Source organism: Linepithema humile, chromosome 6 (genome assembly GCF_040581485.1).
Source record: "Linepithema humile isolate Giens D197 chromosome 6, Lhum_UNIL_v1.0, whole genome shotgun sequence".
Lineage (NCBI taxonomy): Eukaryota > Metazoa > Arthropoda > Insecta > Hymenoptera > Formicidae > Linepithema > Linepithema humile.
In genome coordinates this window covers 15683418-15697820 of record NC_090133.1, presented here as the reverse complement: position 1 = coordinate 15697820, position 14403 = coordinate 15683418, and the positions used below count along the sequence as shown (strand labels likewise).

Genomic DNA, 14403 nt, shown 5'->3' with positions numbered 1-14403 from the left:
AGTGATTTCATGAAGGTCATATGATAACCCTAATAATTAATATAATAAATATAATTGTTATAGACATGATGGACAAACAACGTAAGTTGTCAATATGCTTAATAGCATTAGAGATTTTGAATGAAAGCAGCAGCGATAGTTTTTCCGAAGAAGAAGAAGAAAAATTGCCATCATTGCCAATTCAAATTCGACCTCGTGTAAAAAATTACATGAATACAGTGAATGAATATTCAGATATGGAATTTAAGAGTCACTTTCGGTAAGATAAGTGAAAATAAAATATATCGTGTAGCTTTATGTATAATACATTAAAAGTAAAAATATTTATTATACAAAGTATGAGAGCAATCTTACTATCTTGAATTTTTAAAGAATTTGAATACTTAAAGAAAATTTTATTTTATTTAAAATTAATTAACCTTTAATTACAGGATGTCGCGTGCAGTATTCACATATGTATTAAATTTAATAAAACCCAATTTAGAAAAACAGTCTAATAGATACGGACGGTGCACAATATCTCCGGACGTACAATTATTAGTAGCACTGTGGACAATGGCAACACCTGACTCATATAGGTAATTTCGATTTATGTAGCTTTCTGCATATTTCTTTAATTTATATATATATATATACAGGGTGTCTGGCAATAATTGCCCCACCGGTCATATACAGGTAGAGGAGGTCAAATCGAGTAGAAAAGTCCTTTACCATTTTTTGATTTTTGTAATAAGTACTAAGTAATTAACGAAAAAAGATTGGTGAATCCGTGCAAGTAAAGCGCGCGCAGCGAGAAGGACATCCCACTGCTATGCGATCACTAGGCGCGCGATGAAGCGTTGGGAGGAGCGCTCTACAAATGACAATGGCAACATACGAGCGGCGCGTAACGCTAGAGCCTTGTGTCCTAGTGATCGCGTAACAGTGGGACGTCCTTCTCACCGCGCGCGCTTTACTCGCGCGGATTCGCCGATCTTTTTTCGTTAATTACTCAGTACTTATTATGAAAATTAAAAAATGGTAAAGGACTTTTCTACTCGATTTGATCTCCTCTACCTGTATATGACCGGTGGGGCGATTATTGCCAGACACCCTGTATATATATATATATATATATATATATATATATATATATATATATATATATATATATATATTTATTTATTTATATATGTTTATATTTATATTTGTATATAAGTGAATACATATTTAGTTGTATATAACTTAAAAAAATATTTATGTGAAATAAATATTATATTTATACTACTATTAATACTATGTTTATATACTGTACATATATATTCTGTATTTAACAGATCAGTTTGTGACCGATTCGACATTGGACGAGCAACTGCTTGGCGTGCTAACAGAAGAGTCTGCGCAGCAATTTATTCTCTAGCACCTAAATTTATTAAATGGCCAAACGTAGAAGAAGCAGAATATACATGGATGGATGTTCAAAATAAACACAAGTTTCCTAAAGTAATTGGTGCCATAGACGGTACACACATACATATACATAAACCAAAGAAACATGCAGAAAGCTACATAAATCGGAAAGGTTACTATTCAATACAATTACAAGTAAGTAAAACGTATAATTAGTGTAATTAATAATATGAATAATTATAATTCTATGGTTAAGCTTTGAAAGAGAAAGATTGATAAATGCTCAAAAGTGTTGTAATACAGATATTTATTGCAGATTATATGTGATTCCACCTTAAAGTTTATTCATTGCTACGCAGGACAACCTGGTTCTGTGCATGATATGCGCGTATTTCGACTAAGTGGCATCCAATCTATGTGTACAGAAAACTACTTTCCACACGATAGTCATCTAATAGGTGATGCTGCATATACACTGCAAAAACATGTACTGGTGCCGTACAGAAACAATGGCCATTTGACTGCAGCACAAATAAATTATAATACACGCCTGAGTTCGGCTCGTGTAATGATTGAAAGAGCCATTGGTTTGTTGAAAGGACGTTTTCGTAGTCTCTTAGATAAATTATACATGAAACGGACAGATCTTATACCACAATATATCATTACTTGTTGTGTGCTGCACAATATTTGTATTTTAAACAATGATCTTATAGATGATGTCATAATTATTGAAAGAAACAATATTCCAGAGATTGCAAATGACAATGAAATTACTGCTTTAGATAAAGAAAGAGGCGTTGAAAAAAGAAATGCGTTAACATATATGTTGAATGAGAGATAATATAAATATTTGCATTTTCCAACTACTTTTATTTATTAAAAGTTGAACTTTTGTTAAACATTTCGTTACAGACGTTTCAGAAATGTATTACGTGTAACACTTATATTGTATGACATTTTTTATTTTAGCATTAAACTTTGATTAAAAAATAATACAATGTGTTGATTATTGTTGAACACTTTCACAGTTATTATAATCCTATGCTATTAATAATATTTAAGTATTTCTTAACTAAAAACGGTTATCTTTATCACACTGTGCGTTTAATAGTAACAAAATTAATATTTTATATTAAATATTGATTATCAGATCAAAAAAAGTAAACATATGTATACTTCAAATTGGTATAGCTATGCTATAGTTAGTTACTTAACTTACATGAGAAAAATCTTAAATAAAACTTATTTTTAAACTAAATTAATAAAACAATAACATTTAACAGATCTTTGGCTAATCACAGATAGTTAAAAAGAAAAAACGCTTTGTATACACTAAGTCTTCTAAGTATATGCAATTTCAATATAAATAAAAATAAAAATTTGTATAGAAAAAATGAAATAGAACGTAACGTTTGCACACTAGAATACATATATCTTATAAAAATTGCACTATATATAGGAACTTTTTTAATAACTTTCAGTCTTTTAAGCAACGTTCAGTTCGAGCAATGTTATTCCTTTTGTATTGTGTCTTGGATTAAGTTTTTAATATCCTTTAACAAGTCCATTTTTTCTTTATGTTGCGCGTCTCTTTTTTCTGCACGAAGTTTTCTGTACTCCAACAATACATTTTTTGATGTGGCATGTATTTTATCTGTAAGTATATCAATACACAAATTAAATAATTATTTTATTAATTTAATTTAAAATTAAGTTATATTTTTTTTAACATAAACTAAGTAATTATGATATAGACGTACTAATTAAAAATATACATACCTTTATGTTTCTTTATAGGACCTAATAATTCTGCAGGTTGATTATTTTGATCAGATGAAGCAGTTGATATTGGTTCAATCCACGGTTTTGTTCCACATAGTTCATCCATAGCCTGTAAGTATATATATCTATATGTATATTTATATAAAAATATAAGTATCACACACAATCTAAAGCCTTGTGCCTATGATGCTAGAAATTGGTTGAATTGTTCAAACGTGATTTGTTAATTTGTTATTTATTCATTTTCAAAGCAATTTCTAGCATTGTGCATACACAAGATTTTATAATATACAACATACATCAAGATATTCCCACGTTTTCCTGGAATTCCCTGATTTATTATTGTGATCCTTTATTTGTTTGTAGGTTCGTTTTAAAGTTTGAAACTTTGTACAACATTTTTTTCCAGAGATATTGCAACCTTTTTGTGCCATTTCTGTTGCTATTCGCTTCCAACATAAATTTTGCTTTGTTTTTCCCGAGGTAAACATTTCTTCATGTTCTTTATATAAACTTATTAATAATAAAGTTTCTTTTTTATTCCATAAATAAACATCTGTAATACATAAGCAAAATAATATATAATATATATATGTATAATATATATATAATTTATATGAGATGTAAATATCTTCATTATTAGATTCTTATTAAATACCTTCATTATTAGATTTTGTATCTCCAAAATCTGATATATCTGATGTAGAACTATTTGTTCCTCCTATACTGCTTGTGCTCGGTGTTTCTGTTAATAGAATTATATTTTTGACACAATAAAAGATTTATATAAAATTCACATTAATATAAGTTATGTTATATAGTATAGAATATTATATACCAAAATTATCATTTTCTTTCGCATATTTCAATAACACTGATGCAAAGTTTATATCTGTAAAACACGTAATTTTATAAAAAAATAAGATACCATCTTCTTATACATTACAGAATATATTAAAATATGTACGTGAATAATGTTACAATATTATTAATTTTTTTTGCTATAAGAAATTATAAGTAATTAAAATATGTACACTACAAGTGAGGTTATAACATACTATGTAAGTCAATTTTACAATATAATGTTAAGAATATAATTTTGTAATGTAAATTTTACTCACCATTTTTCGCTTTATGTGCGTCTTCCTCAGTTAAGTGTAAATAGTATGATTTTTTAGTTTCTGCGTCAAATAGATGCACTTGCACATTGTTCGCCATTGCAGTCATATTCTCACTGTAACTGCCTCACCTCATGAGCAATGCTGCCAGAAACGAGCGGCGGCATCACACTAATACAACCGAGAACCGATGACGTCACCCTATCCGTGTGAGCTCGACCCGGTCGACCAATGGAAGAGAACGCCGTCTCCCTTCCACCGAGCCGACGCAACAGACGATAAATGCTAAGAAGTAAGTGTTTCTAAGGCATGTGGCTGGAATATGAAAAATCCCGTGTTCGAGATTTGCTTCTCGCAACTTTCTTTTCTTTTTTCCGCATTTGTTTCTAACAGTGTAAATTATCAAATAATCTTTTTTTTGCTTAAAAAATAATAGTTTATATTTATTAATAATATTCGCATATGTTAAAACTAACAATTTTTGAAATAATTCAGATTTGCTATTGTCAATAGAAAAATGAAGTTATTTTGCAATATTGCAACAAAGTGTAAATTTAACATATACTATGTTCTTGCCATTCGCCTTATTCGTTTAGCCATGCTTGCTTTGGCATTTATGTCTATCGACTCGAAAGATTTTACATACCTGTAAAACTTTTAATTATTTCCCAACTTACAATTAGTCACTCGCGTCCTGATATTTTTTCTTCCGTTCAATAATTTTCTATTCGTACATTCGGAGAATCCGAATAGTGAGATCAATAATGTACTTAATTTTCGTACACTCTAGTATCTCAATCTGAGATCGGTGTACATTTTAACGTGTCAAATGTAGGCGAATTATTTCTATATAAAAGATAATTAAAATTTTCACACCAACAATCTATGATATATGCTCCATATGCCATATTATATTTTATTCCATTTTTAATCATTTATTTTAAACTACTGCATATTAGCAAAAGTTACTGTACTATGGAGATGAGTGGAGGAGACGGTAACATATATTATAAATGCAGTCAGATTTATTGTACTCTTGTTAAAATATTGTAAAAATAATGTATTATTAGTAATTATAATAGTATTTATTAGTAATTATAATAGTATTATTAATAGTGGTCTTCCGCACCACCTTCGAGGTTCCACTAACGGCGCGTTAGGTTTTTTTAGTGGACCTTCGCCAGGAGCCTTATTATACCACATTTCATTAATCTTTCTATATATTTCTTTTATACATATGTGATGTCATTTGTAGACAAAATACTTTTTTTACACTTGTCATTTACAAGTGCGGTGTCATTTGCAGACAAGATACTCTTTTTACTCTTGTCATTTACAAGTGCGGTGTCATTTGCAGACAAGATACTCTTTTTACTCTTGTCATTTACAAGTGTGGTGTCATTTGCAGACAAGATACTCTTTTTACTCTTGTCATTTACAAGTGTAGTGTCATTTGCAGATATACCAAATTTTAAACAATTTCAACAAAATTTGGCAAAATTACGACGATTTATATCTTAAAATCTTATTGAATTTGGGAATAAAAATTTTTCAATTTTTTATTTTTATTATTAAAAATAAGCATCGAACAAAAAAACTGCAAATAGAAAAAAGTTTCGTCTCATCATTCTCTACAAGCCTATGTTTAAAAAAAATTAATTTTGCGACTTTCAAAATTTTCATGCTTCGAGACGTTTAGACGATATTTTTACACGATTTCGAGCGCAGAGCGATTTCGTTGATCCGCGTCCTCAATTGTGTTTATAAGTCGCGTACAAACAGAGATCAGACTAGTTCCTTCGGTTCCTTATCAGTTAATAGACTTGACGGAAAAGTCGATTTGAAGAATATTGCGAAATATGGATCGTAAGTAGAAAATTAAATTATTATTAAAATCATCATAAGAGATATAAATTATTATTATTTATTAATTAAAAATAAAATTTTTAATTAAATAATATGAAAAACGGCATAAGAGTGATGACTAGATTGATTATGACTAGAATTATGTGTTAAGAATTAGGAATAATTAATACATTTCGTTATCTTATTTCAAATAAAATAATTCCAATTTGATTTTCCTAATATTTAATATTTATTCCTATTCCTAATATTTTCTCTATTCTACGTAGAGAATCTTTATTATAATATAACGTTACTCCAATAATCGCTAATCTCAATCTATTGTTTCTATGTTGCAAGTTTCTCAAGTAGCATAGCTTTTTAAAAAAATTTACATTAAATCTTGCTTAAAGATTAAAATTTTTAATTTTATGTATTTTGAATATTAAAATTGCTGATTCTTTTAATTTTATGTATATTGAGAATGGTCGAATAGTCAACTGTTTATATTCTTAAAGACAATTTTGTAAATATAAGAAAGGTTAACACATATTATTTAGCTGTAGCTCATAATTCTTCTACCGTTTTTCATGTTATTTATTTTGTTAGCAAAATGTTTAATCTTTAGTTTCTTTCTCCTCTCTTATACATATATAACAGTTTTTATTTTTTTTAAACTCATAAATGTATTACTAATTTAATAAATATATATTAATTTTTGCAGAGGACATGACACAAAGAGTGGAAAGTATGACGCTGGAGGAGAAAGATGCTGCTGTACAACAGTTGATGCAACAAATGTTGCATCAACAAGAAAAATTGGTACAAATGCAGCAGCAGCTGCATTTGTTAATAAGTAGTGGTGCAACAACGCAGCAGCAGCAGCAGCAAAATACAAACACAGAAAATATCCAAGAGCAGCAGCAGCCGGAGGAACAAACAAGAGGTACATTATTTTTTTTTTTTATTTTTTGTAACTAAATGATTAATTTATATGCATGATTGTTTTATTTAATATAGTACTTATCTGTAAATGTGCTTATTTTTTAGAAAAAAGGAGAAGAGGCGGAAAGTCTCGCGCTCGCTGGTATCACCAGCGAGGTGGAAGAAGTGAATGGGGAGGCAGAGGTGGATAGGGAGGCAGAGGTGGATGGGGAGGCAGAGGTGGATGGAGCGGCAGAGGTGGATGGGGTGGCAGAGGTGGGTGGGGACCGAGAGGTGGCCAGGGCGGAAGAGGCCATATCATAATAAAAAAATATTATATAAATTAAAAAAATATTAGATAAATATAAAAATAATTTTATATATTAATTTCATATTAATATTAATTTTATTTTTTTAACAAACTTTTATTTTTTAATATTTTTTTTGTATTTTTTATTTATATTTTTATTATTTTTTAACTTATTTACTTATACAATATACTTATATTTTTATTTTTTAATATCTTTTCTATTTTTTATTTATATTTTTATTTTTTAACTTATATTACTTATACAATATACTTATATTTTTTTTTTATTTATATTTTTATTATTTTTGACGATATTTTTATTATTTTTTAATTTTTTATTTATATTTTTATTTCATATTTTTTTTATTGATTTATTATTATTATTAATAATATGTTTTTTAATCTAATTTATGTGATAACATTATAATAAATATATATTGACTAGTCATATTGTGATAATTTTATATTAAGATTTATTTTACATATATATAAAATAAAATTTCAAATAAAATCAATTATCTCGTGCTAACTCTCTATCCCGTCACATATTTATAGATAAATAAAATATTACTAACATGTCTGCAAATGACATCACATATGTATAAAAGAAATATATAGAAAGATTAATGAAATGTGGTATAATAGGGCTCCTGGCGAAGGTCCACTAAAAAAACCTAACGCGCCGTTAGTGGAACCTCGAAGGTGGTGCGGAAGACCACTATTAATAATACTATTATAATTACTAATAAATACTATTATAATTACTAATAATACATTATTTTTACAATATTTTAACAAGAGTACAATAAATCTGACTGCATTTATAATATATGTTACCGTCTCCTCCACTCATCTCCATAGTACAGTAACTTTTGCTAATATGCAGTAGTTTAAAATAAATGATTAAAAATGGAATAAAATATAATATGGCATATGGAGCATATATCATAGATTGTTGGTGTGAAAATTTTAATTATCTTTTATATAGAAATAATTCGCCTACATTTGACACGTTAAAATGTACACCGATCTCAGATTGAGATACTAGAGTGTACGAAAATTAAGTACATTATTGATCTCACTATTCGGATTCTCCGAATGTACGAATAGAAAATTATTGAACGGAAGAAAAAATATCAGGACGCGAGTGACTAATTGTAAGTTGGGAAATAATTAAAAGTTTTACAGGTATGTAAAATCTTTCGAGTCGATAGACATAAATGCCAAAGCAAGCATGGCTAAACGAATAAGGCGAATGGCAAGAACATAGTATATGTTAAATTTACACTTTGTTGCAATATTGCAAAATAACTTCATTTTTCTATTGACAATAGCAAATCTAAATTATTTCAAAAATTGTTAGTTTTAACATATGCGAATATTATTAATAAATATAAACTATTATTTTTTAAGCAAAAAAAAGATTATTTGATAATTTACACTGTTAGAAACAAATGCGGAAAAAAGAAAAGAAAGTTGCGAGAAGCAAATCTCGAACACGGGATTTTTCATATTCCAGCCACATGCCTTAGAAACACTTACTTCTTAGCATTTATCGTCTGTTGCGTCGGCTCGGTGGAAGGGAGACGGCGTTCTCTTCCATTGGTCGACCGGGTCGAGCTCACACGGATAGGGTGACGTCATCGGTTCTCGGTTGTATTAGTGTGATGCCACCGCTCGTTTCTGGCAGCATTGCTCATGAGCTGCAGCAGTTGCAGTGGCAATATGGCTACTATCTATGACGTCATTAATGGAACTAGATGCTGTCGCGGCACACTGCATGCTAATAATGGAACAATTTTTCAGTACTACCAGTACTGACAGTGTATATCGGAACACACCCTAGAGCACGTGATATGGAGATGCAGTAGGTACAATGACGCAAGAATCAAGATGGACGCTGAGCTCCGTGAGGCAAATATCACGGAAGAGCTGGACGTGTTAGAGTTAATCAAGAAAAAGGACTGGATGGCGAGGAGCGATGAAAGAAGGGGGGGAGCTAGAAACAGCTTGATGGCGAGGGGCGATGAAGGAAGGAGAGAGTATGATGATCTCATCGACAAACAGTAGCTGTCTGACAAGGGGTAGGCACAAACTGTAAAATACGAAATGGAATGAGCCATAGTTCATTCAAAAGGGGAGATCGAGGGTATAAAAAATGTAAAAGGGTTTGGGTGCATGGGCCTTATAGCGTTTTCGAATAAACGGGGTTTGAACGATCTAGGGTTGATCAATCACTATTTTACTATAAATGCAAGTCTTTCATTGGTGGAGAGGTTGCAATGACGTCATTAACCAATCTTGGGTTGTTCAAACCCCGTTTACTCGAAAACGCTATTAGTTTCGGAGAAATTTGCATGTGAAGTTAGACATTCGGTTGGCTGGGCGGTAAGTACTATGAATAGTTCCAACAAAGCATGAAGCGCCGTGGCTGCGCGCCTATAATTTTTCTCATCTATGGCGAGGACAGTTCGAGACCTCGCTGTACCAACTTTTTTTTTATACGACTATCTTTAGCAATGTAATAAATTTTTATTATTCTTTGCAGTAAAATATTAATTATGCAATTTTTATATTTTTTATATATAATTATAGGCGTATGGTCTAATGGATTGTGTTCGACTTGGTTGAAATTATGAAACCAATTTCTTAGAAAAATATAATTTATTTTTCCTCGTCAGAGAAGTAGAGTAAATGTACAAGTTTTGTTTGATTTAATTGATTGCGCCAGAGGCGCTTTCTCGGCAAAAGTGTAAGGCCGAGAGTCAAAAGAAAAATTGACGGGCGCGGTAAGAAATTACCGGCCGCGTCTTAGTGTGTTGAACGGGTCCTAAAAAGGACGGTTCAATTGAGTTAGCTCGTTGCAGCCCCTTTCCCGGCGTCGGTGGAACTCCGTTCGGGAAATGGTCTTCCGTCTGACAACTGCTCTCTGAGCAGGCTCTGAGCGGTGAAGTCTGTACTGCCACGGAACGAGTCTCTGATGTGCTGGTGGTAGCAACCGTCTCGGCTCTCGGAATTGCGGATTGCTCCGTGTACCGAGGAGAGAGAGGTCTCCGAATTCGGATGTCGCCTTGTGTAAGAGTGTCCCTTGGTGGTCGAGTCAACCGGACGCAGAACTCTAGAAACTCTGGAATCAATTTCCAAACTAGAGACTGAGGAGGTGACGGCGAAAGTGGAGTATCCGCGGGCCGCTTGGTTGAAATGTGCGGCCGATGCTGGGACTCTGTTTTCTTTTTACGCGCCTTGCGAGGCAGCGTGAGGAAAACTGCGAGACTATGTGTCTCTGGTTAGATTCTGCCGAGGCAGAGTACGACTCAGTTCAAGGGCCCTGGAGAGAGCTCGCCTTGAAGCGAGTGAGTGAGGAAAGATCTGCGGAGCAGCTCTTTTATATCCCTTCGATCGAAGCTTGATCGCGAGAAAGCTCTTCACCGCCTGCGCAACCTGGCGGTGTCTCCGCAAGCTCGTAATCGTAGACGGCCTGCGGCACGTAGCGGCGCCGCGGCGTATTATACCGCGTCAGTGCAGCGGTGTGGCGGTGAGCCGCCACAATAATATTTGTTTTATATTATGTAATAAAAAATAACACCAATTTTTATATATTTATTTATTTATTTTATTTTATTTATTATAAAATTCAGATATTGCCGTACAATGTTGTGCATGAAAATTTACGCACATGTAGTGCTCAACATTGTACGGCAATGTCTGAATTTTATAATAAATAAAATGAAATAAATAAATAAATATATAAAAATTGGTGTTATTTTTTATTACATAATATAAAACAAATATTATATATAAATATAAAGATTGCATAATTAATATTTTACTGCAAAGAATAATAAAAATTTATTACATTGCTAAAGATAGTCGTATAAAAAAAAAGTTGGTACAGCGAGGTCTCGAACTGTCCTCGCTATAGATGAGAAAAATTATAGGCGCGCGCCTTAGGCTGCGCACGGCGCTTTATGCTTTGTTGGAACTATTCATAGTACTTACCGCCCAGCCAACCGAATGTCTAACTTCACATGCAAATTTCTCCGAAACTAAGGCCCATGCACCCAAACCCTTTTACATTTTTTATACCCTTGATCTCCCCTTTTGAATGAACTATGGCTCATTCCATTTTGTATTTTACAGTTCGTGCCCACCCCTTGTGAGATAGCTTCTGTTCGCCGATGAGATCATCATTGCCCCTCTTGCCGCTCGTTCCTCTCAGCATTTGCCCCTCTTGCCGCTCGCCCCTCTCTGCATTTGCCCCTCTTGCCGCTTGTCCCTCTTTGCGCATGAGGTAATCTTCTCTCTAAAGATCTTGGCAACATTCCTCTAACCAGAGGATAACCTTAAAAAAAGAAAATTGCTGCCTCACGACAGCTCCATTGCTCTCCCATTTATTCCGACCGCCTACCAAATATCTAAACAAGCCTTACTAGACTTTATACTTTTACAATTATGTTACGTATACTATAGATTGGAGCATATTGGAGCAATAAGAAGCATGTTGGTTGACGCCATTGCATCGTCCTCACCAATAAAAATCTTGAATTTATAGTAAAATAGTGATTAATCCGCGTTGGATCAAAATCCGTTTAATCGAAAACGCTATATGTATTCTCAATTTTTGCCACATCACAAATATATAATCATATAAAGCAACAACACTACAAATTGAAAAAATTCGACGCCTTTTGTAACAAACCACCGAAATAAATGCAAAAGCATGAAATTAAAGCTATTTTTATATTTATTTGCGTAAAATTGATAAAAGACTTACCTCTCGTAGTAGAACAGTACAGAATTGAAAATGATCCAGAATAAATAGAAACAAATTCAGATTTGTATGATGCGTTGTTCTCAACGTAACCGTCGCAAGCAAATAAGGCCGGTGTCACATAGGCCGGCGTCACATAGAACCCGTAATCCGTAATCCGCACCGGAAGTCTGCAAAAGTTACTAGAGATTGCATCCGTAACGTTACGTGTGTTTTTTCTCCTTGTGTCTCATGGAGCCGTAAATACACACGTAACGGTATTACTATTTTTTATTTAACAGATTATAATTGTTTATTTGTATTTTATTCATAAGAAAACTACAGAATATATTATAATTTTAACAAAAATTTTAATTAAATCGTCAAATTTAGTTAAATAAATAAAATTAAAAAAAGTATTACTAGTAATAACTAGTAACTTGTAGTAACTTTTACGGAAATTTCATGGAATTACGGCTCCATGGGACACAGGGCCACTTTTTCCAACGTCGGTTAAGCCTAACCGTCCGTTAACTTTTCAGAATAGCCAACTTCGAAACTTGTAACTAAAATACACGTCATCGATTCTAACTGATCCTAACCTGTAATCTTTTAGCACGGTGACGGCACGTTAAATACACAATAAAAAGAAAGTGATATAAAAGTGAAAGAGTATATAAATATATTAACAATTAAAAATAGATAACAATGCAACGATCAAGAAACTTCACAACTAGTGATAAAAATAGTTTATTAGACATTATTTTTTTATATCGACACATAATAGAAAATAAAGAATGCAATAATAATATAATTTTAAAAAAAGATGAAACGTGGGCAAATGTTACAAAGGAATTTAATGCACGTAATACGATACAACGAACAGAAAAAAATTTAAAATATTTATGGGATAATATAAAAAAAGAAACAAGAAAATATTGCGCTACATTTAAGCGAGAAATTTATAAAACAGGTATAAATGTTATATCGTGCCTTTTATGTCAAAACCACGAATGTGCAAATTTTAATCTCATTTTTCTTTGTAACATTTATTTTGTATTATTTGATTTTGTATTTACAAAGCTTCAGAACTAAGTATTTAAAATATCCTAGGATATTTAAAATATCCTCTGAAGCTCCTAGCTTTGTAAATACCTTATCAAGTAGTATAAAATAAATTTCACAAAGAGATTAAAGAAAATTTGCACATTTATGATTTTGGTATAAGAGGGACGATATGTATATTAATATAATTAATGGTATTATATTATTATATTAATGTTAAAATTAGAAAAGTATTATACTTTGTTATCGAATTTGTAGGTGGAGGTGTGTCTAATTTAGAAAAAAATATGTTATATGAACGAGCTAAAGAAATTATGGGGGAAACAGCAACAAATGGATTATTAAATCCCTATGATTCAGATTTCATTTATAATAAAGAAAACATTATAACAGTTGATGATATTTTACAAGATACAAATGATGAAAGCAATTCAACTGAAGTATTTACAGTAAATTCATAACTCAATAATACAAAGTTATTAACAAAATATAAATATATAATATTTAACACAAAACATTTAAAATTTTTAGCATTTAATAAAGAATAAAGAAATTAATGATTGGACAATTTGGAATAGCAAGAAATTAAAATCACAAATAAGTTTTCCGTTACAAAATAAAGAAGAGGATATACCAACAACATCAACATGTACTATTGGTAAAAAAAGGAAGCATGATGAAATCAGCCAGTGCAATAAGATTTCAAAACTAAAAAATACTGAAATAGCATGTAATAAAAAAGCTAATATAGAAGAAAAAGAAATGTACGAAATGGAAACGTTAAAGAACAAATTAGAAACAGAAAAATTAAAAGTAGAATTATTAAAATTATCTATAGAAAAAGAAAAAATATTAATAGAAAAAGAAAAACTGATAAAACAAAAAATTGAGGAACAAGAGGTAATATCTTTAGAATAATATGAAAATAAACTTTTAGTTTATAGTTTACAATATTTTTATTGATTAGTTTTTTTTTTACTCGAATTTTACTCGATAAGATTGAATTTTTTATTTCTATTAAGTTTCTTTGAAGAGATAATCTTCTGTACCTGAAATATGTTTGTTTTGTTCATTGAATTTAAAAGTTGAATTTATTTAATTTCTTATTTAAAACATATTTTTAGTTTATATTATCAGAGTTTGATAAACCAGATTATTAAATACGACAAATGCATTATATTAAAAAAATAATATAAAGGTGCTGTATTTTTTATTGTATT

The 14403-nt window shown here is 31.0% G+C and overlaps 3 protein-coding genes and 1 long non-coding RNA gene across 7 annotated transcripts; 3 read left to right on the top strand and 1 right to left on the bottom strand.

Annotated features, from left to right (window-relative positions):
* The first annotated feature begins 41 nt into the window (after positions 1–41).
* LOC137000824 (putative nuclease HARBI1) lies at positions 42–2296 on the top strand. Of its 2 annotated transcripts, none has more exons than XM_067358329.1 (4): positions 42–259; positions 485–578; positions 1317–1584; positions 1706–2296. In XM_067358329.1, the coding sequence occupies exons 1-4, from the start codon at positions 223–225 to the stop codon at positions 2231–2233; spliced, it is 927 nt and encodes a 308-aa protein (XP_067214430.1). In that variant the 5' UTR covers positions 42–222; the 3' UTR covers positions 2234–2296. The 2 variants fall into 2 exon arrangements, with proteins under 2 accessions (XP_067214430.1, XP_067214429.1); XM_067358328.1 differs by having other exon boundaries at positions 432–578.
* Positions 2297–2333: 37 nt separating this feature from the next.
* LOC137000826 (uncharacterized) lies at positions 2334–5461 on the bottom strand. 2 transcript variants are annotated; one of them, XM_067358331.1, is made up of 6 exons: positions 4296–5461; positions 4013–4066; positions 3833–3919; positions 3474–3730; positions 3172–3283; positions 2334–3046 (listed from the first exon to the last, which is right to left on the bottom strand). In XM_067358331.1, the coding sequence occupies exons 1-6, from the start codon at positions 4399–4401 to the stop codon at positions 2904–2906; spliced, it is 759 nt and encodes a 252-aa protein (XP_067214432.1). In that variant the 5' UTR covers positions 4402–5461; the 3' UTR covers positions 2334–2903. The 2 variants fall into 2 exon arrangements, with proteins under 2 accessions (XP_067214432.1, XP_067214433.1); XM_067358332.1 differs by lacking the exon at positions 4013–4066 and having other exon boundaries at positions 4296–5458.
* Positions 5462–6151: 690 nt separating this feature from the next.
* On the top strand, positions 6152–7382 carry LOC137000754 (putative uncharacterized protein DDB_G0287113). Its single transcript, XM_067358107.1, has 3 exons — positions 6152–6158; positions 6859–7080; positions 7192–7382. The coding sequence occupies exons 1-3, from the start codon at positions 6152–6154 to the stop codon at positions 7380–7382; spliced, it is 420 nt and encodes a 139-aa protein (XP_067214208.1).
* Positions 7383–12623: 5241 nt separating this feature from the next.
* On the top strand, positions 12624–13996 carry LOC137000829 (uncharacterized). Of its 2 annotated transcripts, none has more exons than XR_010890997.1 (3): positions 12624–13091; positions 13442–13632; positions 13715–13996. It is a non-coding gene; the product is annotated as an uncharacterized lncRNA (long non-coding RNA). The 2 variants fall into 2 exon arrangements; XR_010890998.1 differs by having other exon boundaries at positions 12625–13091; positions 13442–13623.
* The last annotated feature ends 407 nt before the right edge of the window (positions 13997–14403 follow it).

Excerpts from the sequence above, each read along its gene's own strand:
- LOC137000754 (XM_067358107.1), top strand. Across the intron at positions 7,081-7,191 it reads GCCGGAGGAACAAACAAGAG|GAGAAGAGGCGGAAAGTCTC; the intron begins GTACATTATTTT and ends TTTAGAAAAAAG.
- LOC137000824 (XM_067358328.1), top strand. The coding sequence starts at position 66 with ATGATGGACAAACAACGTAAGTTGTCAATATGCTTAATAGCATTAGAG. Across the intron at positions 579-1,316 it reads GCAACACCTGACTCATATAG|ATCAGTTTGTGACCGATTCG; the intron begins GTAATTTCGATT and ends TGTATTTAACAG. Across the intron at positions 1,585-1,705 it reads ACTATTCAATACAATTACAA|ATTATATGTGATTCCACCTT; the intron begins GTAAGTAAAACG and ends TATTTATTGCAG.
- LOC137000826 (XM_067358331.1), bottom strand. The coding sequence starts at position 4,401 with ATGACTGCAATGGCGAACAATGTGCAAGTGCATCTATTTGACGCAGAA. Across the intron at positions 4,067-4,295 it reads CGCACATAAAGCGAAAAATG|ATATAAACTTTGCATCAGTG; the intron begins GTGAGTAAAATT and ends CGTGTTTTACAG. Across the intron at positions 3,284-3,473 it reads AAACGTGGGAATATCTTGAT|GCTATGGATGAACTATGTGG; the intron begins GTATGTTGTATA and ends ATATACTTACAG.